The sequence below is a fragment of the Mesoplodon densirostris genome, chromosome 11, assembly GCF_025265405.1.
Source record: "Mesoplodon densirostris isolate mMesDen1 chromosome 11, mMesDen1 primary haplotype, whole genome shotgun sequence".
In the NCBI taxonomy this organism is placed as follows: Eukaryota; Metazoa; Chordata; class Mammalia; order Artiodactyla; family Ziphiidae; genus Mesoplodon; species Mesoplodon densirostris.
Window position 1 is genome coordinate 26,275,319 of NC_082671.1, and position 25,309 is coordinate 26,300,627.

The window sequence follows — 25,309 nt, forward strand, 5'->3', positions numbered from 1 at the left end:
AAAAATAAAAGCCTTTGTTTATATAGATGAATAAGTACGATTTAGTGATACTGTGGAAGATAAACAAATCCAAACAAAGTGATACAGAATTGCTTTTGGAAAGCAATTCAGCTTTTGGACAAGTCTGTGAAACTCTCTGGAACTCGTTAATCTCATCTGCCTTCTTTGTTAATACTCCAATTTATTTCACAAAGATTTGGGATAACTTGCAATAAATACATGTAATAAAAGAACAAAACAGAAATAAAACATCAAACCAGGAAAAATACTAAAATATGAAATCAAGAGTAAGAATGGAAAAACAACATTCATATGCAGTCTACAAGATCCTACTAAGACACTGCAGTTAAGCAGGAAATGTGTTCTTAAGATTTCTGGTGGCAAAGTGAAAAGAAAATATAGTTTCATGGCATTCTCTGTCTAAGAAAAGAAAATACACTAGTGTTCTAAGAGAAGCAAAGCTTTTCTTACCACTCTGAATGTTTCTGAAGGGCTTCGTTTTGTGGCACACCAAGAAACATAATGGATAACATCTCAAAAGCAAAGATAGAATATAAATTCTGCTAAGTTAGTCCTTAAAGCTTTGATTTAAGCCTTTGGTTTAAACTTAAGTCCAAAGTTTACCTTAATCAGCATAATGAAGTAGTGATATTTCAGGAAAGGGTGCTAGGGCAAGGGGACAACACCAAAATTTAAGAATAATGAAAAGAAAAAGACATATTATAATTTGTTTTGGTCCCTAACATATTTATTCTCTTTAAAAAAATAATTAATCCTTATTTACTTGAAATTAAATTAACCTTCACCAGACTAATACCAGTTCCTTTAAATTTCCAAGACTTCCTAAAGGTCAAATATTTGTGCTTGATCCATGTTTAAATATTCGTATATAAATGGTAATCCATATTGTTACTGCCTTTAAAATAACAGCTCAAATCATCTCGTTTGAAGGGGTACAACCTAAATCTTCCAAACTGAATGTCACTCATTTAGGTAAAAGAAACTTCATCAAATGAACAAAGTGATCGTCCAGCAGTGCAATTCTGAGAATCCATAATCTCTTCTTGCCTTTCAGGTATTCAACTTCGATGTGCGCCAGTTGAATTGGTTGGAATACATTGAAAATTATGTTTTAGGAGTTAAGAAGTACTTATTGAAAGAGGATATGGCTGGGATCCCAGAAGCAAAGCAACACTTAAAAAGGTAAATATAATCGGTCAGTTAATATTTACTGAGCACTTACCATGTGTACCTGATTTTATATCAGACATGAAATATGAGCGGGGGAGGAGAGGAATTAATATTTTTTGAGGCTTTATACTATATACCCTGTAATATACTGTTTCATTTAGACTTTACCACAGCCCTCTGAGGCAGGTATTATTTCTGTTATCCCATTTTTATCAAAGAGCTATTTAAGCTCAAAGAAAATAAGTGGGCAAGTCGCACATGGTAAGTGCAGGAGCCAGATATGAACCCAAGTTTCTTTTTTCTACCAACATTCTGTCATAATGTGGTATAGAGAAAGAATACCCAACAGGCAGGAAACCTGATTGTGCTATTTAACGTGGGCAAATCAGTTAATCACTCTTCAAGACCTTTGACTGCCTGAAATTTCTTTCAATAATTAATCCCTAAGGGACAAAGAATTATAGTAATCTGACATAATTCTGGTAGAAGCGAAGGGATTTTAATGCAGAGATGATAAGGATGGGAAAAGTAATTGCAAACTGAGAGGAACGTTGCATAGCAAGAACTTTAGAACTTGCCCTCTAGTGAACAAGAACCAGGGAAGATTTGTGATATATAGTAATATGATCAAAGTATATTTAAGAAAGATTATGTTAGCCATGTTTATAAGACAGGTTAAAGCAGGTATGAGAAAGAGAAACTAGTCAGGGGAATACTATAGAAATGATTACTCAGAAGGAATGTGGTGGAAATGAAAGATATCAAAATCAAAAGGCCATCAGGTAGTGCCACATACCTATGCACTTAGTTATTTGCTGGTCATAGCCAGGAAAAGATACATTTATGCTTCAAATAACATAGTTGGGTATTTGGTACTGTTTTGACTTTGGTTATATATGTCTGTTTCCAGGCTGCGAAATATTCACTACCTCTTTAATACTGCCCTCTTCCTCATCGCCTGGCGCCTTCTCATTGCAAGATCTCAGGTGGCTCGGAATGTGTGGTTCTTCATCGTGAGCTTTTGTTACAAATTCCTCTCCTACTTTAGGGCGTCCAGCACACTCAAGGTCTGAGAACATTTGGCGATCTCCTTTTTGGAGCTCAGATACCTCTAAAACAGCAACTGTGGTTCTCAAGATTAGGTAGTAACAAATATGTCCAAGTCATTACCTGTCAAATGTGCTGTCATGTATTCATCTTTATTTCTTAACTATACATTTTTATTTCAGTGAGAGAAGGAAAGTCATATCCTAGCCTATAATCATACATATGTTAGGAAAAAATTGTTTCCTGATTGTTTCCTAACACTCTATTCTATGCTCTTGAATATAAAACACCAAAGTACACCCATCTTCCCATAGTTAGCGTTTTCCTCCTCGAGAGGACTAATTTCAACTCAATAAACATGGAAGAACACATGGTAGAAGCTGAGATATGCTAAAGAAAGGCAGTTCTGACCTTTGAACCATTCTAGTGTACTTAGTATAAAGGTTTAAAATCAAGGTAAGTAGAAGAAGGAAGGTCTCAACATCTTCACAAATGCTGTTAGAGAAATAATTCTCCACCGAGGTTTCTGCTTTCTTTTTGTGTTATACCATGGAGTCCTGGTTGAGGGCTGGGGGGTTAGAAAAGTGGGTTCACATTTAACATTTTCCTTAACTATACCCACTTCTGAAAGCTAAAAAAAACCAAGAGGTGTAAATAATTATGTATAAAGTGAAGGCTCAAGTGTATTTTCATTAGGACTGTTTATTACGCTTTTAAGTAAAAATTAGTTCCCGTAATTTGAATTTGACATCTATTATTTCTAAATCTTTTGAATCACCAGTTTTCCTGATAACCTCCTAAGGGTTTCCCTCTTCTTCATTAAAGTCTCCAAATCCTTTATATTTAAGTTTATATTGCTCAGGCCTCGATTAGAGATTAGAGTGACTAATGTTAGAGGAAGGTCCTAGGCTAGAATCATGTAAAAACCCATTCCCCTGATCTTTGCCATTGAGGAAAGCAAAATTTCAAATAAAATTTTAAATGCTAGTTTTAGCTTTTTCTATAAGTGGGGAAGTTTACTGTTTCACCAGGATTTGCTAGTATCTTGATCACTCCAGTTGCAGAGTGTTACCTGTAGAATGTAAAGCAGAAGAGGACAGACTTCATTAAGTGACTCTTAAGTTTAGAGAACCGGTGTTGTTTTGTTTAAAAATATTTTATGTATAATGCAAATGAGTAAAAAACTAACCTCAAAATCCTATATTAATAATATAACTGTTATCCCAACTTTCCTCATATTTGAGAGACGAGTGCATGTTGGATTGCAGCATTTCATGTTAAAAACATGGACTATGATTCAAATATAGTACCTGGGGCCTAAGCAACTAAAAATAATCACAACTACTTGAAAACGACATGAGCATAAAATGTTAACGACAGTTATATTTATGCTCACTTTGAGATAATTGGTTAAGACTCAGAAAGGCACACTAGGTGGCCGAAGTATACTAGGGCCATGAGGATGACTTCTAGCCCAATATTACTTGAGATTTTTCTGAACCTCATAAAGGGCATTTGGGGGGGAACTCTTCTGGGTGTCGTTCCCAATCTCATCTAAGTTCTGGGAACTACCTCCCAGGGCAGACAACCCAGTTCTGAAACAAAGTACTTGGTTATCTTCAGTTTGAGATGTCTGTATGACATGTTTGAGATACATTGATTAAGATACAAACTGTAGATAATGATAAAAATGAAATCAAGATACAATTCAATGAAATTGGACAAAACATAATAGTTCTAAGAATTTACTATCTTTTGATTATTTTATGTTTCACCAATTCAATAAATTCCACTGATCAAGTATTCACATTTTGACTTGATTAAATGAAAATTTGAATTAAAAAATGGTTTCCTCTCTTCTAGTGTTTAACTGCTGACTACTGCAGTTGATCTCCCGCCTCCCTAGAAAAATGATATAATCTAAAGAAACTACCAGTTGAATATAAATTAACACATACCCATAACGCTTCATTTTTTTCAGACACCATTAGTAGGGTTACATTTACATGTTGAAGTATGTTCTACCCGTGACATTAGAGAAATGACATGAATAAAGTTCTCTTGTGATAATTAAGCAGCTTGTGATGATTAAGCAGTAAAAGGAGGTATCTGCATGAAAGAAAATCCCTAGTTATTTTACATCAAGACCAAGTGACAATAACTTGAGTGCCTAATATATACTCTCCAATGAGAAAGAACCTTTCTACTTTTGGGAAGAAGGGGACAGTGAGGACAAAGAAAAGGTTATGTTTAAAAAGAAGTTTTGGTAATCCCTATATTCTGCACCCATAAGATATATGATACAGTAACAAACAGAGTTGAAGACAGTCACCAGCTGAGGCAATTAATACTAAAAAAGTTGAGGCAGATGAGCACACAAATCAGAGAAACATTTCTCACAATAGTATACTAACCTAACGTCATCCCCAGTTACCAGCTCACTTTAATAAACTGATTTAGAATCTCAAGGTAAATAGACTGATCTGAGGGCTTCCCTGGTGGCGCAGTGGTTGAGAGTCCGCCTGCCGATGCAGGGGACACGGGTTCGTGCCCCGATCCCGGAAGATCCCACATGCCGCGGAGCGGCTGGGCCCGCGAGCCATGGCCGCGGAGCCTGTGTGTCCGGAGCCTGTGCTCCGCAACGGGAGAGGCCACAGCAGTGAGAGGCCCGCGTACAGCAAAAAAAAAAAAAAAAAAAAAAAAAAAAAATAGACTGATCTGAGAAGGGACTAATACCCAAATAGTGTGTTATTTCACAGCGAATATAACAATTAAAGTATGTCAGCCTAAAGCTTCCAAAAACAATAATTTTTAAAGTTCATGAATCACATGCAAATTTCCATACAGCTATTTTTCTCTGTAACTGCAAATCTAATAATTATATTCTAGGAACATAAGCAACTGCCTAGAGTAAAAAGTAATGACTGTCCCATGTGCCCACAAAGAGATATGGAAAAATGTCCACTGCCTAGAATACTTTTTAAAAATATTTTTAAAAATTACAAAATAGGGGCTTCCCTGGTGGCGCAGTGGTTGAGAGTCCGCCTGCCGATGCAGGGGACACGGGTTCGTGCCCCGGTCCGGGAAGATCCCACGTGCCGCAGAGCGGCTGGGCCCGTGAGCCATGGCCGCTGAGCCTGCGCGTCCGGAGCCTGTGATCCGCAACGGGAGAGGCCACAACAGTGGGAGGCCCGCATACCGCAAAAAAAAAAAAAAAAAAAAAAAAAAATTACAAAATAGGGCTTCCTTGGTGGCGCAGTGGTTAAGAATCCGCCTGCCAACACAGGGGACACGGGTTCGAGCCCTGATCCGGGAAGACCCCACATGCCGCGGAGCAACTAAGCCCGTGTGCCACAACTACTGAGCCTGCGCTCCAGAGCCCGCAAGCCACAACTACTGAAGCCCAGGAGCCTAGAGCCCATGCTCCGCAACAAGAGAAGCCACCGCAATGAGAAGCCCTCGCACCGCAACGAAGAGTAGCCCCCGCTCACTGCAACTAGAGAAAGCCCGCGTGCAGCAATGAAGACCCAAGGCAGCCAAAAATACATAAATTAATTAAAATAATTTTTTTTAAAAAATTACAAAATAAAATTAGAAATTGCTGGTTTTAGGGATGTAACTGGCTTGAAAGACAGGAATGCCTTGTGAGGTGTAGATACAATTATGACAAAGGATACTTAACTGAAATTGAGTTTTAATAGCTAGAAACAGCTCTCTTAACACACAGGTAAACATTTTATGTGTGTCCCTACTTTATTTGAAATAGCAGTTCCAAGCTGGAACTGTGAATCGGCTGGGGAGATGTGGGGTTGGGGAACTTTCATCAACCCTAGCAAAATATCTTAAAGAAATTAAAGGTAGGTATAATACAAGAAATCACCAAATTGACTTGCATAGTTGCTTGGAAACAGAATTTACAAAATATTCATTACATAATTATATGCCATGTTGCTGAAGGTCTGCTTTAGTATGTAGCTTTCATCAATGTACACTTTACCCCCACACCTTCTCATTCTGAGTTTTACCTTAAAATTATTACACAAATAACATAAATGAGTTACGATGTTTGGAAGAATTTTTCATCTAATTTCTTTTGATAAATACCCAGTACAACTTGGGAGTTGCTGAAACAAAACTATTAAATGTTTTGCTGATTATAATCTGCTTACAGCTTTATAAACTTGAGTCAACTGCTCAATTTTCATCACTCGTCCATTCATAACATGAAAAATACAGAATAAATCCAATCTCATACAGCAATTTAGCTCCATCTGAAGCAAAGGAAATGTAACTGAGTGATAAAGATTGCTGTAGTTTTCCTAGAAGGACAAAGAAAAATATGAGGAACTGAGCCTTAGTTGGGGGTACATGATCGTAAAGGGACAAAGAAGTTGTTGTACAATTTATTTTATTTAGAGTCCAAATGTTCAGGATTGAGACACTAAATGAGTCTTTTGTGGTTTTTTTCTCTTAAAACGACACAATAAAAAAACTACAAGAAAACCAAAAAATCCAAGGCAGTTTGTTTCCTACTCTTAAAATAATGCTAAGTGACACTGTCACTAAAATATTTCAAAAGGGGTGGGGGGAACTACAATAAAGAAATAACTTGGATATTACTCCAGGCATCATACCATAAGGTAGTGAACAAATAGTGATCTATTTGGACAGTGCTGACAAAAGGTGGACTCACTTTGAAGGTTTGCTACAGCTCCAAACAGAAAGGGAGGTACTTAAGTACTAGGTTAAAGGGCATGATGAGATTTTAAAGATCCTAAGGCTCATGTTTAAGTAATTTTTGAACATTCAAATATATGCATCTCGAACTGAAGTTTAAGATTCAAAATTTTAAACTCTGAAGCAAGGGGGTTGCATATAAGTTTACTTTTTGTTACTTGAATTACTAACCTAAGACATAAAGACAATGCACGTCTACTTATACCATTAAAAAATTAGGAGATCTTAGTCATTCCTTTATGAATTCCCAAATTAAGTTAGTATTAAAGATTGTAAACTTTGTCTGCATTAGTAATTTATATAAAAATTCAGTGCTTTATATCATAAAATGTATACGAGAAAAGTGTAGTATTAATCACCTAAGTTGAGAATTAGAAATAATTTTGTATTCCTCATATTGAGTTAAGCTTTTACCAAGAGGTAGTCTGAGATGTACAAATAATATAGCAGAGAATTATTCACCTAAACGTTTCATCTCCTTTTATAGGCCAATATATGCAAACACAGTTTTAAAAAAACACATTTCACATAATTTGAGATCTCAACTCTTAAAAATATTTAGGATGGAATATGTATACATAGATATTATGAATGCCCTAATAAAATAAAGAGGATTGAGTAATAAAGTTGGGTATCCTACTGGAAGCACCCCAGGCACACACCAAGGCTACGTAATAGACCAGTACAGTGTTCTCTGCAACGGAAAAGAAACACTTGGTGAGGTCAAAAACTCCTAATAAATCCTAACATGCAAGTATACTTCATCATTCATCATACAAAGGGCTGGTCAGAATCTTAATACTTCGATTGCCCAAAATCTGACCCTATTTGAGGAGTTTCAGGTGGAAACCTTTCTTAACTTTTAAAATGGAAATCAATGGCAAAGTAGGATTTTGCTTCAAAGAAATTCCTTTTATAGTCAGTTTTAATGGGACAGATTAATTCCATTAAAATTTTAATATGGTATTTGGAAAACACGGAAACAATTAAAAATCATATATAAGTACCAGAATAATTTTTAAAATCCTTCTTAAAGATACTTAACTGTCATAATCCTAACTGAAAGAAAATAATTCTAAATCAGTATTTTTTCCTCCTATTAAAAAAAAAAAACCCTGAAACTTAATTGAACTTTCTGACAAGCAGATTCACAGAATTGACATTCAGTCTAAAACAGCTAAAATTTTAATTCTAATTAAAATTCCTTTTCCTAGTCTATCTTCATTGGAAATAATATCTGAAGAAAAGAAATGAGAAATACAGAGACGACCATTGATTATTTGGAATTTTCTGAATTCAAAAACCTTTCAAAGCATGTTTGTTACCTATATTAATCAGTTAATTTAATGGCTCAATGATAAACTGTGTATCTTAAACAATGATACTTCTGTTATTATCTGCAAAATACCATTCCACATAAGCTTGAATGAAAAGTAGTTTTATCAGTATTTCTCCTTCTCTCCATTACATTATCTGCCCCAACTGTTTGACTTTTCTTTTACCTTTTAAAAGAATGCAATTTGAAAAACTCTAACTTGTGATGCCCTGTTCTCTAAAAACCACCATTTTAAGTCTTGTCTTTTAGTCTTGGCCTTGTTACTTACCAGGAATTTTGTCTCCCCATTTCCCTAAATGACTTAAACCATGAGGACTGGTTGATGATTCTTCTACTATCATTAAGTATTACAAAAGGAAAAATGATATTGGCACACATATTCCAAATTTAGTTTTTAACAGCACCTGAGTGATATACCCCTCTCATTATTTTCAATCTTTTATAGTCTACAAATTTAAAATCAATCCTTAAATAGTAAGAAAGCTAGACCAACACAATCTAATACAAAATCAATCACATTCAGGACATTCTGAATGCAGATACTTCTTTCATAATAGTTTTACAGTTTAATGGACATTGCTTAATATTATAATCTCTCAGATCTGACATTATCTTGTCTTACTTAAATATTTGCCTCATGCTTCTATTTTATTTAAAGTTACCCTGTTGCCCACTCACCACAACACACACAAAATATGCTACTTATCCTCTTAATCTTTTACAGATTGGTAATTTTCATCATTAGTAGTTGATCTTTTTATTACTCACCCCCTGTTCCCAAAGTACACCAATAATAAGGATCAGATTAGGAAACTTAGCATCTTTTTTAAAGATGTGCTTTCTTCTCCCTGTATAAGTGCCCACTATGTAATTTGTGAATGATTACCTCTGTTACATATTATAGCATCTATGTACCTGCCCCTGTAAGAATTCACCTTAGTCTTTCATGACCCTGCCCTGATGAGAAAAGTCAATCGCCAGAGTTTAAAGAAAAGCAGTAGCCGTCCTAAGACTGAATTATTGGATAAATGGTCTTGTCGTTATGGCTTAACAGTAATATGGCTATAACACAGGGGCCCCTCCCTCTCTTCCTTTATTAACAATGTGACCTGACCACACTTTTTAAAGTCTAGACTAGTTTTCCACATGTTTTACATATTTTATTCTGACATATCTTTTAAAAACAAACAGATGCAAACATTTGCACTTATCAATGCCATTTTCTTTAGATGTGGTTTGACTTGTTCCTTCAGGCTCTTTGTCATCAAGAAGCAAGGTTTGATTTCGATACTGCCGTTTGCTATGAAAATATCAGAAGGGGTCATCTTCAACGCAATATTCCAGTTGGGCTTATTCACTGATTAGATTAGCTGTATAATTTCTTCTAGGACATTTGTAACAGACACAACACACATAGGATTTCAGTTTGGGATTTTTTCTTTTTTTTGTTTTTTCCCTAGGGTGATTCCTGCTTCTCATTCATATTTTCTTTTCTTTGAATATATTGCACAATATTTTATTATTAAAAAAGGTTTTACATCTCCGACAAAAAGTTTTTCTCCTTTACTTGGGAGGTGCTAATGTGTATTATTTTCTAAAAGAGGTAAGTGGTTGTCTGTGTGGCCATCTTCAAAGGGAACCTAGGGGGGAACAAAAAGACCGAAGCATTAGTTTTATTCCTTACACTATTTCCTCTAAACACAACACTTTATTTTGGGCAATTTCTTTCTGGGCGCCAAGAGCTACTATTTAGATTTAACAATGATACTATGACTTAGAGATCAGCACCATTTATACTACACCACTTACAGAATTGACGGGTTTGTAGGCTCCAAGTCTGAAACGACAGTAAATTATTTCGACTATAAATTTTCCAATTCCATGTAACATGCCTGTAATAAAAAATAAGTTTATGTTTTTAATTAAATTATGCTTTTAATGAAATTTCTTCCTAAGTTATTCATTTCCTAATTTTGTAAGTAAGAACAAAAAACTATTATAAAGGAATAGATAAGGAAGGAAACAGTTTGCTTTATTCACTTCCACAGTCAAAAATATCAAGACAATTGAATTTTAAAATAAATGAATTTGTTTTCAAAATCACAAAGCCATATAATTCATGACCTTGACAAAGCAATCTTTTCAAAGGTGCTTAATATGTCTCACACCTACACAATTTTGAAAAATAAATACTACTAGCACCACAAATTTAAATGAATCTAAATAAAGCAGTGACAAACACTTTCATAAGAAAAGCTATTCATCCATTTAAAAAATATAATTCAAACTATATAAACTCCATGTAATATTAAATAGAGGTTAGGATAAAAAAGGAACTGTTTCCTTATCTATTATACTCAACTCTCAAATTTTCACAATTACAATTCTGCAAGTTATCTTTGAGAGAATCCCATAATCTTAGGGAGAAAAGACCAAAAGTCATAAAGACATTACTGACTAAAACATTTGATTTCACATATTTCATAGTTCAACATACCATAAAATACAATTTTACACTGTGTACAGTTAAAAATACCTTAACTGAAAAAGAAAATTTACATTCAAAGTATCTACTATTTCTAGGCATTTTCTCATCTAATCCTACAACACACTTGCAAGTTAGATATTATTATTCTCATTTTTATATAGAGAAAGCAATTTCAGAAAATTTAGGTGACCTACATAAAGCTATCACCATGTAAACGACAGAACTTGGGTCCAATTCTAGGCTCTCTCCAGCACACTAAGCAATCTCCCGTAAATTACTGAATGCAGTGAACTTTGTTATGTGTAACGCTTAATCAATACAATTTTTGAGGTCTGAAATTAAATCTTAAAGAAAAAGTTAAGTATCAAAACATGAGAATGTGTATATTTCTTTCCCCTTTTAAGTAAAAGCATCTTGATTTTTACTGTTAGCAGAACTTTTAGAAATTAGACAAAAAAAGGAATGAATCTTAACCTGTTGTTGAAAAGATTCCTCCAACAATACCACAAAGCCTTACAAAAAACTGCCAGAATGGCATATGCTCCTCAGTAACTGTCACCATAAGAGAGCTGAGATCATATTTCATAAAAATCCCAGAGACTCCATGGCTGCCTGCAGCATGGTTAATGACACGTTCCTAAAGGAAGGCAAAAGGAAGGGGAGAGAGAGGAGGAAGAGACAAACAGGATTCACATCATTAGGTTACTTGTATACACTCAATATGAAGCCCTCCAGCCCTCCTGAACAAGAGGGACATCCAGATCTCTTTATGAATTGTCCTACTAGACCAAGCTCTCCAGAAATAAGCCAGAATAATACAGAATAATTTCTCCAGAAATTATTCTGTATTCTTTGTATGGTTAGCTTTTGCTAACCATTTTGCAGCAATCAAAAGAACAGAATCATTTTTTACTATTTTCTCAAAAAGGTCACTTTACATACTACAAGGTTTCTACTAAACTCAAGAGTTTATATGGCACATTCTTCATTGACCAAATCAATTAAAACTACATTCCTATTTTGACATACTTTTTGTATTATTTCTTTGCTAAGAATTTACAAAATAATTCTATCTACTTCCTGTCATTTGAATGATAAGATTTAAAACCAATTTCAATTGCTGTTGTTCATTTTAAACTATATGAGGTAGAGTGCAGGAAGAAAACATAATACATTAATTTGAAAGATATCAATATCTGAGCTACTGGTTCAGTTTTTAAAGGAAATTTTTCTTGAAAGGAGTGTAACTAAAATTATAAACCTACCACAGTGTGCACACTGAGTGAGAATATATTGTTTCATTCCATTCTGTTTACACTTCAAAACTCAAGTTTGCATATTTCTAATAAATTTCTATTATAGCATGAAACAACTATGCTACCACAGTGCTTTGCTATGATTTTTGTGTCAGGCCCTACCTGTTTTTACTAAGCTGTAACTAAACTGCAAGCTTTAGGAAGACAAGTAACACGGGAAATTAAAACAATTTCATGTGGGCATTACAAAACCTCTTTGCCTATTAGCACAAGAGAGCCTTATAAGCCACTGATCAAGTTTCCAATATAAAGTGACTTCATCTTAAAGTTCTGATAAGTTCAATATTTCGCCAAAATTATAAATATATTGTCATCACCTATGTGAGTGGATATTGTTTTAGGGATCACGGTGTCTACATAACAAAAGACTCATAATGATTCACTTTTGGTCTAGGACCAATGAAGGTCAGCCCTGTCCTTCTCATCCTCCACTCTACCAACTCCAGTTATTCCTTTTTTTTTTTTTTTTAAGTGAAATACAACCACTGTAGTTGTCCTATCAGTACTAACACACCCCACAAAGGTCAAATGCTCTGGGATTCTTTTTTTTTTTTCTTGTTAATTTACTTTTGTTATTTAAAATACATCCTGGAGATAATTTCATATCAGTATATAGATATCTTTCTCTCTCTCTTTTTTAAAGTTGCATGTTCCTCCACTGTGTCAATGTATCACTTGGGTTGTTTCCAGTCTTCTGCCATTACAAGTAACAAAACGAATAATCTCATATACAACATCACTTTTTTTCCACCGTATCTTTGGATTTAATTTCTAGAAGTGGGATTGCTGGGTCAAAAGGTAAATGCATATGTCATTTTGCAGATATTGCCAAACTCCCTTCCAAGAGACTATGCCATTTTGCACTTCCTTAGCAATGTATGCATTCCTGTTTTCCCCAAAGTCATGCTGCTGTGTAGACTGCATGACCTTCAGGTGTTGCCAACCTTAGTGAGAAATGGTATCTCCCCACCCATAAAGAAATGCTAAAAAGCACAATATATACTTGTAGACACTTTAGTTTCTCTTTCTCTCTGCATGTGAGTGTGCACATGTGCACACACACACACGGAGTTACACATACTTGATTTTTCCTCCTGAACCATTTGAAAAGTTATAAACACATGACACTTCACTCCTAAAAACTTTAGTATTTAGTTTTCCAAGAATAAGGAAAACTCTACAATTACTGAGAACATAGTCAACAAAAGTTATAAGACTATCAAAGGAAAATTTCATATGGAGGAAAGCAAATTTTTAAAAGCACTTCAATTCTGGAATTCTTCTGGATACTAATATTTGAATATTCACCATTGTTGAACACAATAAGAAAACATAGCTTATAAAAATAAAAAATTAACAACAAAAAGAATGAAAGAAAGAAAGAAAACATGGCCCCAGAGTAGGTGAAAAATCTGTTAAAACTGCCCAATTCCAAAATTCTGCTTCTCATTATCAATATTTACTTATAAGGCCACTCCACCCTAAGGTTGCAGAACGTCTGTCCTCTAAATTAGATGAATATGAAGCCCTAACTTAGGAAGGCAAACCCTCTAAATCTGCTATCTGAGTCACAATAACCATGCGTGTCCCAGGGTAGATACATTAATTAAAAAATAAATAACAGAGAAATCAGAAAATCTGCTGGCAGATTAAAAACTGCTTATACCAATACATGGGAAAACATTAAATATTAAGATATTAAGAGTAAAATAATTAATATCATAGTTTAATCATTTTTTTACTAACTGAATAGAAAACATTCCAGATTTTTAAAATCTACTTCTTTTCTTACTGTAAAACATACTTAATACCCATTTCTGATATTTTATTGACTTAAAATAAAATGTCAATGCATTTCAAATCTTAAATGGGGGAGGGCATTACCTGAAACTCCAAACTAATTTTGTAGCAGGACTATAAAATGCTTTAAAAAAATAATTTTACCAGTTGGATTCAACTTACCCTTTCTGTCACAGAAAACTGATGGGTGTCTGCTGAAATTTTATATGTATGTAGTTTTGTTGGCACGATTGTAATAAAATATTGGAACATCTGGTTGTCTAGAATAAAAACAAAATGTAGTTTTTTTCATCAATCCAGTAGCAATGAAACTACTGCCAAATACATCAGCCTTCTATTAAATACATCTCATCTGAAATTTAATGCTACTTATAACTTAATGTCTAACAAAAAAATATTACAGAAGAATCAATGAAAGCAATATAGTCACACTTGGTAAAACAAGTTCTCAGTAAGCATAAAATAGTCACACAGACACACACACACATCTATTAGAAGATGCCAAAAAAGATGAGCTAGTTATCTAGTTAGATATCTTTTATAATCATTATCATCCTTTTATAAAATATGGAAAATAAAAGCATTTCTTTATAGTACAGAAACTAATAAAAATAAAGTTCTAATAGCATAACCACCACAAGACACATTTTCAGTTTCTACTAATATCTGAACAGAAATAAATAAACCAAAACTGCATTAGCTATTGGATATATAAACCAAAATGTAGCCTTTGGATAAATACAAACAATCAATACCACAGTAAGAAAATAAGCAAAGAAACTACTCAATGATGGCCTGGGGTTACTACGTAATCAAAATGATCATATTTATATAGTCACTAGGCATTTATAGGTTTAACCCAAGTCATAAACACCAGTATATTACTAATTATTAATTAATTTTAAACAATTAACAGTTCACATCACACAAAACATGTTAATTCTCTAGGTCTACATTCTAGAAAATTTAGAACTAGATATACCTATCTATAGTTTCAGCTAGGTTAAGTGAATAGGGCCTCATTACGTTTGCGATGTACTTCACGTCACATGGTAATAATTGTCTATGACAACTGAGTACATGAATAAAATATATCAGTTTTAAATGTATGGTTTGATAAATTTTGACAAACGTTTTTATCCATACGATCACCGCCACTATCAAAATACAGAACATTTTAATCACCCCAAAGAGTTCCTTTGAACCCTTTTTCAGTCAATCCCTTCCTACCTCTGGCTCTAGGCCAACCACTGATCTACCTTCTATTGTTACAGACTAGTTTTGCCTATTCTAGAATTGCATATAAATGGAGGTATACAGTATCTACTTTCATGTGTCTAGCATGAATTAATTTTTATTTTTATTTCCATCAGTTCAATTTCTCTGTCTCTTACCTCAGTGTAATTCAGAATAGGAGAGGGAAAGTTAAAATTGTAGACAGAAGGGAGAGGTAAGAGTAATGGTCTCTTCAACACTAACATTAAACAAGTTTCTAACAAAATAAAGCAAAGCCTGTTTCAACTTCACCATATCTTATTTCACCTACCACTATAACTACCACTTGTACCACTGTAACTTTCAAAAACGTAAAAGTTTTTGGCCAGTTCTATTATTAATTTCAACTTAAATCCTAAATATTACCACAGATAATATTAGAGCAAAAGTGTGTCAACTTTGTCCACCACCAATAAATGGCTTATCAATTGTGGACGATCTTTCATCCTTTGAGTTGTTCTCTGATGTAAAGTGAACTGCTCAATCTGTGCTTATTTTTTAGGTGTTTTACAAATATCTCTATTACGTCATAAACAAAAATAAGCTGAAAATGAGCGGAGAAGAAGGTGTTCAAGTATGAAGTATTTATGAAAAAGAAGATGAAATTGAGAGTGATGAGGTTATAATCAATGCTGTACATATGGGTGGGATCATTAGACTTGAGGGAAAAAATGAGAGACAAAGGAAATCTCACCACGTGCGGAATGAAGTCCGATGCAATGAATAGTAGCCAATGCGGGTCAAAGAAACGTGACAGGGAAAATTGGAAACCTTTTAAGCTATGGAGAGAGAACTGCTGAAGACCTATTTGTCTAATATATAAGTCTGTTAGCTAACTTAATGGCCAGGCAAGGGGAAAGTAATCTTGCATTAGATTTTGTTGCAAGCCACAAATTGTTCCAAAGGTTATAGGTCTGTCCAAATCTGCACAGCATTAAACATGTCACTGCTAAGTAATCCCCTCAAAATTCCTACATGAAGGAGGGGGCAGTTACCTGAATCCAACAGATCTGTAATGCTGAATTTTTTCTTTTTCGAAAAAGAGGCCCAATAGAACATATATTAGGAAGGTGAAGAGTATACCTGCTTTAAAGCTTTGAATAACCTACTGACATTCATCTCATGCCATTTTATAAAATAACTCTAAACACCTCTTAGTCTTCCTAAACATGTAAATTTAAAGAGCCTTTTGAAAATTAATCTGTTCATATTTAGATTTGCTTCTTTACAAAAATGTATAGTTCATTTCAGCATCTTGAAACAAAGTATTAACCAACATGTTTTCAACTGAGCATCTCTTGTAGTATTTAATGTATTTTGGTGTAGAATGAACACATACTTAAAGATGAGATTACATAAAACAAAGCTTAAAATTCTCAGAATGTTTCTACTCACACATTTCCAAATTTAGTACACTCAAGCTTCCTTGAGTGAAACATTCCCACACAAACATAAAATACTCATGAATTCTGAATAAAACATCTTTAATGTATCTGATTACAACACTATGCTATAAGAGTAAAATACTGAAAAGAACATTAATAAATCTATTTGAATTAATAAAAAATGAAATCCTTAATTACAGTTTTGCAAAGGCTAGAATTCCTAGTGGCACAGGAAGGTTTAGACGTCCTTAAGGCATATCATATAATATGACTATTTAAGAAGAAAGGCAACCAAAAATCTTCAAAAAACATGAGAACAGATAACTTGCTACAAAATTAAGGAAATAATCCATCCATATTTGTATAAACTGAAATCTTAAATGGAATAGATTGTTAAAACAAACAGTAATAAAAGGTATCTGTACTACTTCTGACTGTGTTAATACCAAACCATTCTAGAAAAACTCTAGGTTTCTGATGTTTGTAAAATTCTCTAGAGATGTTTCTGATATGGTAAATACAGTATAGATTTTAGAACTTTGAACCTACACAAAGAAGAAAATTCTTCTTATAATGTTTAAACTTTCTTTTGTTCTTATTCTTTCTTTGTTAAACATGGAAAAGTAGTTATGCCCTCCTAACACATTAACCTTTCACATATTTAGAGAGCCTTTAAATTCTACTCCTTCTGACTACTTCTGACTAATTTCTTATTCTGTTCCATGGCTCATTTTTTACCATTTAAAATTCATCCACTACTAGGACAAATTCTCTTCCACACATCTCCACTTAAAGATGATCAGCCATTTAAACCACTTCAAGATTTATCCATTTATCTGTTACAAGGGGGTTAGGAAGAGGATTATTTAAAATGTATTAATATCAAAGTTATAAGAACGATTTGCCTACATACAAATTCCAGCAGTAATTAGTAAATACTTACGATCTAATGCAATTTTTTCAGTTCCATCTAAAGGATTAATAATTCCTGGAACAAGCTCTCCAAAAGACAAATGATCTATTCTATGAGAAAAATTGTAAGCTAAGAGGCAAAAAAAAAAAAAAAAAAAAAAAAAATTAAGTAGAGAAATTAAATTATTCAAAACTACATGTTACAGATTAGTTCACATTCTTACCTATTCTCAAATGAAAATATCTAAAATCTGCTGGTATAATAATATAGTATTTAAAACCATATTATTTTAAGAAAAATGCATGCAAATATGTGGGAATTATATGTACAGAAGTAAACACATTCTGATAAAATGCTGTATCACAAATTTCATAATTATATACAAATTAATATCTAAGAAATAATATGACATTTAATTCTGATAAACAAATAAATAAGTCTTTTCTAGTCCAAATCATCATACAGAAACAGGATTGTGTTAGAAGAACTGAGATGATGTCAATGAAACTGATCAGATATATTTTTAATACACACTATTGCTTTAGCACATTTATGTAACTAAACTTGTTTTTTATGGAATTTACTACTTGTTTTTGTTGTCTAAAGGAGACTTTAAAAACTAAGTTTTATGATAATCATTACACAAAACTAACTTGAATACTTTATATATGTGTGTAAATATCCATATTTAAATTTACATATTGAAACAACTTTCAAATATATTCTCTTCATTATCTGTAAAAACTATCAGAAAAAAAATAATTAGCAGAAATGTGTACTAAGTGATATAAAGCACACCAAGGCTGCTTCTCCCTACCTCAGCAACTTCTGAGCTATGACTAAAAAGAAATATAGGTAGCTTAAAAACAAGAAAAAATGGATTAGTCAATAAGTTAGATCATTTACTTTCTCCTTTAGATATCTTCTTTCGGCATACCCCACTTCCAAAGCCCTACCTCGCATCTGCACTAAAAATTAAAAAACACACTTTTTTTGGAAGGACATCGTCACAGAAGGAAATTTCAGAAACCGCTTACAGTCGTGGTTGACAAGTGCTGCCAAGTGTGCATGACCTCGGGGATGTGGAATTGCCCTGAAAGGAAGAAAAAAAAGATTAAAGTAATAACATTTAAATACATAACTAATTAAAATCATAAAGGGGATCTTTCCTAAGTTATATAATTTTCTTAGTATAAAATAATATAACAACATACTTGGCCCATGATTTAAGTAGGTAAATCTCATCTCAGTAATGCAATAAACTGGGGGTTGGCAAACGTTTTCTGTAAAGAGTCAGACAGTAAATATTTTAGGTTTTGTGGGCCAAGATACAAAATTGAAGATATTATGTAGTTACATAACAAGAGAGAAAACAAATTTTCACAAACTTATTAATGAAATTCAAATTATAATAGTAGTAATTGAGTACTTTTTTGGAATCCATGTATTTTTGCTGGGAGATAACATTTTGCTTAACTGGGGTTTAGAGTTGACATTCCCTATTTTCAAAATTCCAGATATGATAAGGATAGGATACAAACCAAATGCTTTTCCATTTGGCCTCTCTTATTGATAATATGAGTTATCACATGGAGAGGTAAGTGAAATTGAGAACAAAGGCCAAAATATAGAAGTTCTTACAATATTTGTCAATGTTTCCCTCTTTCAGTTAGTTTTGGAGTAGGATATTGTTTTTATCCAGAAGTGCAATAAAACCTTCTAAATTTCTTTAAGTCAACTATTATTTGTTGACTATATGATACCAAGAAATTCTAAGGTTCCCATCTACAGGTTGGGGATGGAGAGAATAGGTCCTGGCAACAGTAACAAAACAAAACATGAATGTTAAGAAGAGTGGGATAACAAAGACAAAGCAGGGAATTCCCTGGCAGCCAAGTGGTTAGGACTCAGCACGTTCACTGCCGAAGGCCCGGGTTTAACCCCTGGTTGAGGAAGTAAGATCTCACAACCCATGTGGCACGGCCAAAAAAACAAAATAAAGACAAAGCAAATGCTTGATTTGATCTGATCACTGTAAACACTGAAATAATTTTGCATAGAAGTCTAATGCTGTCTCTATATATTTAAAAAATCTCCAGCCATGCTCTGTCCTGCGTTATGGCCTTTCCCTCAGTCTAGATGCCATTCTCTCCTTTTATATATAAAATTCCTAATCATCCATTAGTGTTCAAAGGTTTTCCTCAATAAAGCCTCCACTGACTTGCAGAGTAGGTCAGGTACCTTGTTATATAGTTTCTTATCAGCCATAGTTTTCCTTTATAACTTCAATACAACCATAATTAAATAATTATTAGTGTAATTCACTGTTTAAAATTCAGATTCTCTCATAGAATGTCAGCACCATAAGGGCAAAAACCCTTTCTCTGTTTTTCACTGTTTCATCTTTAGTATCTACCATGGTACTTTGCACATAGCAAGTACTCAAAAAATGTCTTTTGCAATGAAGAATTGTTCAGCTTTGCAAGTCTAGATGGAAGGAAGGAAGGGAGGGAGAAAAGCAGAGAAAGAGAGAGGAGATAATCAGAGAATATATTTATTCATTCAGGAATTTACCAAGTGTTTATTATATGACAGTTTCTGTGCTGGGTTCTGCTCATGAAGGCAGGTGGTCTGATATTTTTCCTTAACATTTACCCAATTTAACTTTATCCCAGACGTATTTCTAACTACATCAAAATATTTGTCTCGTACTGGTCAGGGATTATATTTTGATGAGGATCGCCAAAAGGAAAAAGAAAACAAAAACCTAATATCCAACAAAATGAACAAATTAATGAAATGGCCAGGTAAGAGCTTTCTGGCTACTAAAACTTGGCAAGCTGAAGGTTTTAATTCATATTTACCTACAGCTTATATACTTTAATATATGAAATATGACATGACTGTTTTTGTTTTGAAGCAGTAGTTGTTAAAGTTAGTAGTCTTCTCTATCCTGAGGTTGAAGGCTAAAGACATCAAAAATATAGTTTAAGAGTTCTCTAGTGGTTAGTTATATATTATTTGATTAACAAAGAATTTACTTTTAACCAAACTGCCAACTTGTTTAAAGTATTTTCAGTAAGTGAAAAGAACATACTTGCCCACAGTTATGTGAAAATTCCCTGCTACTTTATTGACATACAGATGACCACGAATTCTGCAAGCATCTGGAGGCTGTGATGAATCATCTTCCCTGTTACAACAAGATACATCAGAATTACTTACAGCGTATTCAATATAGTCACCATATTTCTGGTGAGAAAATTTTATAGAGAGGAAAAAAAAAATCCCTAAAGATCAATTTTTAGGTAATGTTCTAAATGTCAAAAGTAGAAGAGCAGTTTTTTGAAGTCTACACATTAAAAAACATCTAAAAAATGAAAAAAATTATATAACTGTTATATATATATATTTTTTATTTACACAAATATAAAATTTCAAGGTCATTCAAATTTAACCAGAGGACCAAGTCTAATGAGAGAAGAAAAATTAAAAGTAAAGAATTACTAGTCCAACAAAGACGTGCTTTTATCATGTTTCTGGTACTTTAGGGGACAGGAAGGGTTGGGAAAAAGAATGAGTAAGGGAAGGGCATGCCACTGAACTTCAAATAGACAATAACATTTTCTTCCTAAGCAAATGTAAAACCTCTGTATATTTTTAAATTTAAATTATCATTTTCATGATTATAGCATTTCCAAATATCAGCTCTTCTAATCTATAAAAGAGACAAAAAGTGAAATAAAAACATGAAATTCCTGGGGCCTCCCTGCTGGCGCAGTGGTTGAGAGTCCGCCTGCCGATGCAGGGGATACGGGTTCGTGCCCCGGTCTGGGAGGATCCCACATGCCGCGGAGCGGCTGGGCCCGTGAGCCATGGCCGCTGAGCCTGCGCGTCCGGAGCCTGTGCTCCGCAACGGGAGAGGCCACAACAGTGAGAGGCCCGCATACCGCAAAAAGAAAAAAAAAAAAAAAAAAAAAAAAAACATGAAATTCCTAACCAAAGTTTATACATCCTCATAATGGTAAATGAAATTAATTTGTTCTTAAAACCTAGTACAATTTTATATGAAGGTATACCATACACACATAAAAGAGAAAAATTAAATGAAAATAATATCTGGGATAATCCTGATCAATAATCACAGGCCATAGATTTAAGAGTAAAAAAGACATCTTGAGACTTCCCTGGCAGTCCAGTGGTTAAGACTCCACGCTTCCACTGCAGGGGGCGCGGGTTCAATCCCTGGTTGGGGAACTAAGATCCCATATGCCGCACGGTGCGGCCAAAAAAAAAAAAAAGACATCTCATCATACAGAATGATTACATTTTCTTTAAGAAATATAAGATTCATGGGCTTCCCTGGTGGTGCAGTGGTTGAGAGTCTGCCTGCCGATGCAGGGGACACGGGTTCGTGCCCTGGTCCGAGAAGACCCCACATGCCACGGAACGGCTGGGCCCGTGAGCCATGGCCTCTGAGCCTGCGTGTCTGGAGCCTGTGCTCCGCAACAGGAGAGGCTACAACAGTGAGAGGCCCACGTACCGCAAAAAAAAAAAAAAAAAAAAAAGAAATATAAGATTCAGAGGAGTAAACCAATATTAAAATTATGTCACAATAAATTCTTAATAAATAGTCTCACAAAATCTCCCACCTTGGTGGAAGTGCTGTTGATGTACTTTTAAAAGCACTTTTAAATATCACATCTTGAAGTGAATGTTCTTCTTGCAGTCTACTCTGAATCAGCTGTAGCATCCTAAATACAAAACAAACAAGCAACAGTTAAAAAATACAGTAAGACACACAGAGAAAGCCAACACTGTTTTAAAAATAACACAGGTAGTTGACTTAGCTAAGCCATACATTTATTATTACATAACTTTATTCTAAAATAAAGTTCCAAGTATTCTTTGGTCATTTCCTTGAAAGCAGGAAAAGTGAGGGAGTATGGCTAGAGGTCTAACAGCTGGGCTGCTTAAGTCTGTCTAATTCCATCAGTAATGAATGTGTGGACACTAATTACATGTCCATTATTGGTGGGATCAGGGTCACCAAGAAAGAACTTCTGTTCACCTGAATATCTAAATTCATCTTTCATGCATACACACAGCAATAACAAAATTCTTAGTTTTTGTCGGGCATTGAATTAAGTGTTACAGATACAAAGAATGAGACAAATAAGGGGCCACATAATAGATGTGATGGACTTAAAGGGGCAGATTACTGGGGGTTAAACCCACACAGGAGCATCCAATTCTCATTACAAACCAGGCCACAGTGACATTTAATATCACCTAGTGTCTGCCTTTTCCAAAGAAACCTGAACTTTATCCTATGACAAGACCATTCTAAACAAAATATTATATTCTACCTATAATTTTTAAAAAGAACACCAGCATATAAGGTATAGGATTATAGAGAACAAAGTATACATTTGAGAACTCATGCTTAGATTTTCTTTTTAAATATACTTAGCCACTAAAAACACATTAGTTGCTTGAAGATTTTTTTTTTTACAAAATTGTTACATTTACAATAACTCATGAAATTACTTATTCTGAAGAACAAAACCAAGAATAAAAGTATTTCTTCTCTCTAATATTTCTAACATTTTCAACAATAACTTTGTATCTTTAGATATAATCCTATTTTATATCCTTTAATCTATATCTTTATATAACTAACATCCAAAGTCACCTGTATCACAGTTCAAACTCAGCAAGTACAAAATTTATACCCACAGGGAAAGGAGGGATGAATAGACAAAACCGGGAATTTTCAGGGAAGTAGAACCACAGGTACTGTAATGGTGAGTACATGTCATTATGTATTTGTTAAAACTCACAGAGTGTACATCTCCAAGAGTGAACTCTAACGTAAACTATGGACTCTGGGCAATAATGATGTGTTCATGTAGGTGCATAGATTGTAAGAAATGTACCACTCTGGTGTGGGGTATTGATAACAATGGAGGCTGCATATGCATGGGGGCAGGGGGTATTTGGGTACTCTGTACTTTTCACTCAGTTAAATAACTTGGAAAAATTATTAACAAACATAGGAACTTAAAGCAGAAGCAGAAGCAAATGTAAATCAGAATATATTTCACATCCCATCATAATGATATAATAAACATTTTTTAGAAGTGCAAGTGAGAGATAAAGATAAAATACGTATGCACCACCCACTAAGAACACTGCTAACAGGCCTATTTAAAATAAAAAGTCATTTTTATACTGTAAATTTAGTAGAAATAAAAAACAGTTATCAGGAAGGCTATGTCCAGGGTTTGAGATTTCCTTTTACTAAAGGAAAGAGATTAATTGGGATCCTAAATATTTTAAGAAAGCAGAACAACTGAAAGAAAACTTAAATATCTTTTAGCAAGTTCTATAGGTAAAGAACGTTTTGGTATGCACATTATTCAGGTTGTTAGGTCTTAGGCATCTCTAGTCCATTCAAGAATATTTGTTTAGAAGCAGAACATGATAATCTAGGAAGCTTCAAGAGGCCAGATCCCATCTTCAGATTTACATGTACAAAGACTTAAAATCTTTAGATCTAATGCTAACAGAAATTGAAAGCTTCATATTTTTGCATGTCTTGTATTTCCAGAGTTCAACTTTAATTGCTTGGTCAGTGGGAAAAGAGGTTGATGACACCAAGCAGTATGTGTGTCTTCTGTTTCCAGAGTTTAACTTTTAGTGCTGGGCAGTGGGAAAAGAGGTTGATGACACCAAACTGTGTGCGTGTGTGTGTGTGTGTGCGTGTGTGTACGTGTATAACTTCTGCCTCAAATATACCAATAAATACCTGAGCTTATATTCCATATATAAAAGGATGTAGAAAATTCTACTACGATGGAAAATGTCTATCATTTTAACAGTAAAAACACAATCTCTTCTCTCACTACTAGTCTTGAACACTAAATAAAATTCTAGATGAAAGGAGACTTCTCACTTTAACATTTCTGGAATAAAGTAATGTATTTCATCTCTGGATGGCTCTCTACTAAAAGCACTAGAAGCCCAGAGACACCTAATATTCAGTTATTTTGTTCAATACATTCGTTTCAACTTTAATTTTAAAAGCTCTCCAAATGTTGAAAGTGGAAATTAAAGGAGAAAGGCCTTTGAAATGTACTTAGGGACTAGAAAGAAAAAAAAAAAAAGGGTAAAAAAATTTTTTTGTAATAATCTTAAATTAGGTAATGCCTTTTTTAAGCATAAGACATAGTCTAGAAAACAAAAAGAAAGAAAAGAGTGGGGATGGGGTAACTCTTTATAACAAAGAACTAATTTCTTTAATATACAAAAAATTGGGCTTCCCTCGTGGCGCAGCGGTTAAGAATCCGCCTGCCAATGCATGGGACACGGGTTTGAGCCCTGGTCCAGGAAGATTTCACATGCCGCAGAGCAACTAAGCCCGTGTGCCACAACTACTGAGCCTGCGCTCCACTCTAGAGCCCACGAGCCACAGCGCCCCCCTCCACCCGCCCCCGGCTCGCCACAACTAGAGAAAGCCCTCACGTAGCAACAAAGACCCAATGCAGCCAAAAAACAAACAAACAAAACAAAACAAAAAAAACAAAAAATTATTTAAAGTTATTAAGAAAAAAACCAACAACCAAGCAAAATGGGCATACGGCATGAGCAAGCAGTTTCACACACACAAAAATACAAACGGGAAAAAAATAATCCACAGATATTCAATTGATTTACAAAGAAGTGCTAACTAAAACAAGTGCAATACCAGTTTTCACCGATCAAATTGGCAAAAATAAAAAAAGGCTGGTTATACCCACTGTTGGTGAGGTTGTATAG

At 34.2% G+C, this 25,309-nt stretch overlaps 2 protein-coding genes across 6 annotated transcripts in view; one reads left to right on the plus strand and one right to left on the minus strand.

The window, feature by feature from the left end:
* The window catches only part of FAR2 (fatty acyl-CoA reductase 2), a 148,194-nt gene extending 143,919 nt beyond the window's left edge, over positions 1 to 4,275 (plus strand). For 4 of the 5 annotated variants that reach the window (XM_060113454.1, XM_060113452.1, XM_060113451.1 and 1 more), the window contains exons 11-12: positions 1,076 to 1,203; positions 2,102 to 4,275. In XM_060113454.1, coding sequence (XP_059969437.1) covers positions 1,076 to 1,203; positions 2,102 to 2,264 — 291 coding nt within the window. In that variant the 3' untranslated portion in view covers positions 2,265 to 4,275. The remainder of the gene's footprint in view (positions 1 to 1,075; positions 1,204 to 2,101) is intronic. The other variant, XM_060113450.1, reaches the window with a different exon arrangement.
* A 3,798-nt stretch (positions 4,276 to 8,073) lies between these two features.
* ERGIC2 (ERGIC and golgi 2) overlaps positions 8,074 to 25,309 on the minus strand; it is a 37,814-nt gene continuing 20,578 nt past the window's right edge. The window contains exons 7-14 of the mRNA XM_060113380.1: positions 22,141 to 22,242; positions 20,586 to 20,681; positions 18,526 to 18,581; positions 17,519 to 17,617; positions 14,078 to 14,175; positions 11,274 to 11,436; positions 10,121 to 10,203; positions 8,074 to 9,951 (exon numbers count right to left, since the gene is read on the minus strand). Of these exons, the coding sequence (XP_059969363.1) occupies positions 9,889 to 9,951; positions 10,121 to 10,203; positions 11,274 to 11,436; positions 14,078 to 14,175; positions 17,519 to 17,617; positions 18,526 to 18,581; positions 20,586 to 20,681; positions 22,141 to 22,242 (760 nt within the window). The 3' untranslated portion in view covers positions 8,074 to 9,888. The remainder of the gene's footprint in view (positions 9,952 to 10,120; positions 10,204 to 11,273; positions 11,437 to 14,077; positions 14,176 to 17,518; positions 17,618 to 18,525; positions 18,582 to 20,585; positions 20,682 to 22,140; positions 22,243 to 25,309) is intronic.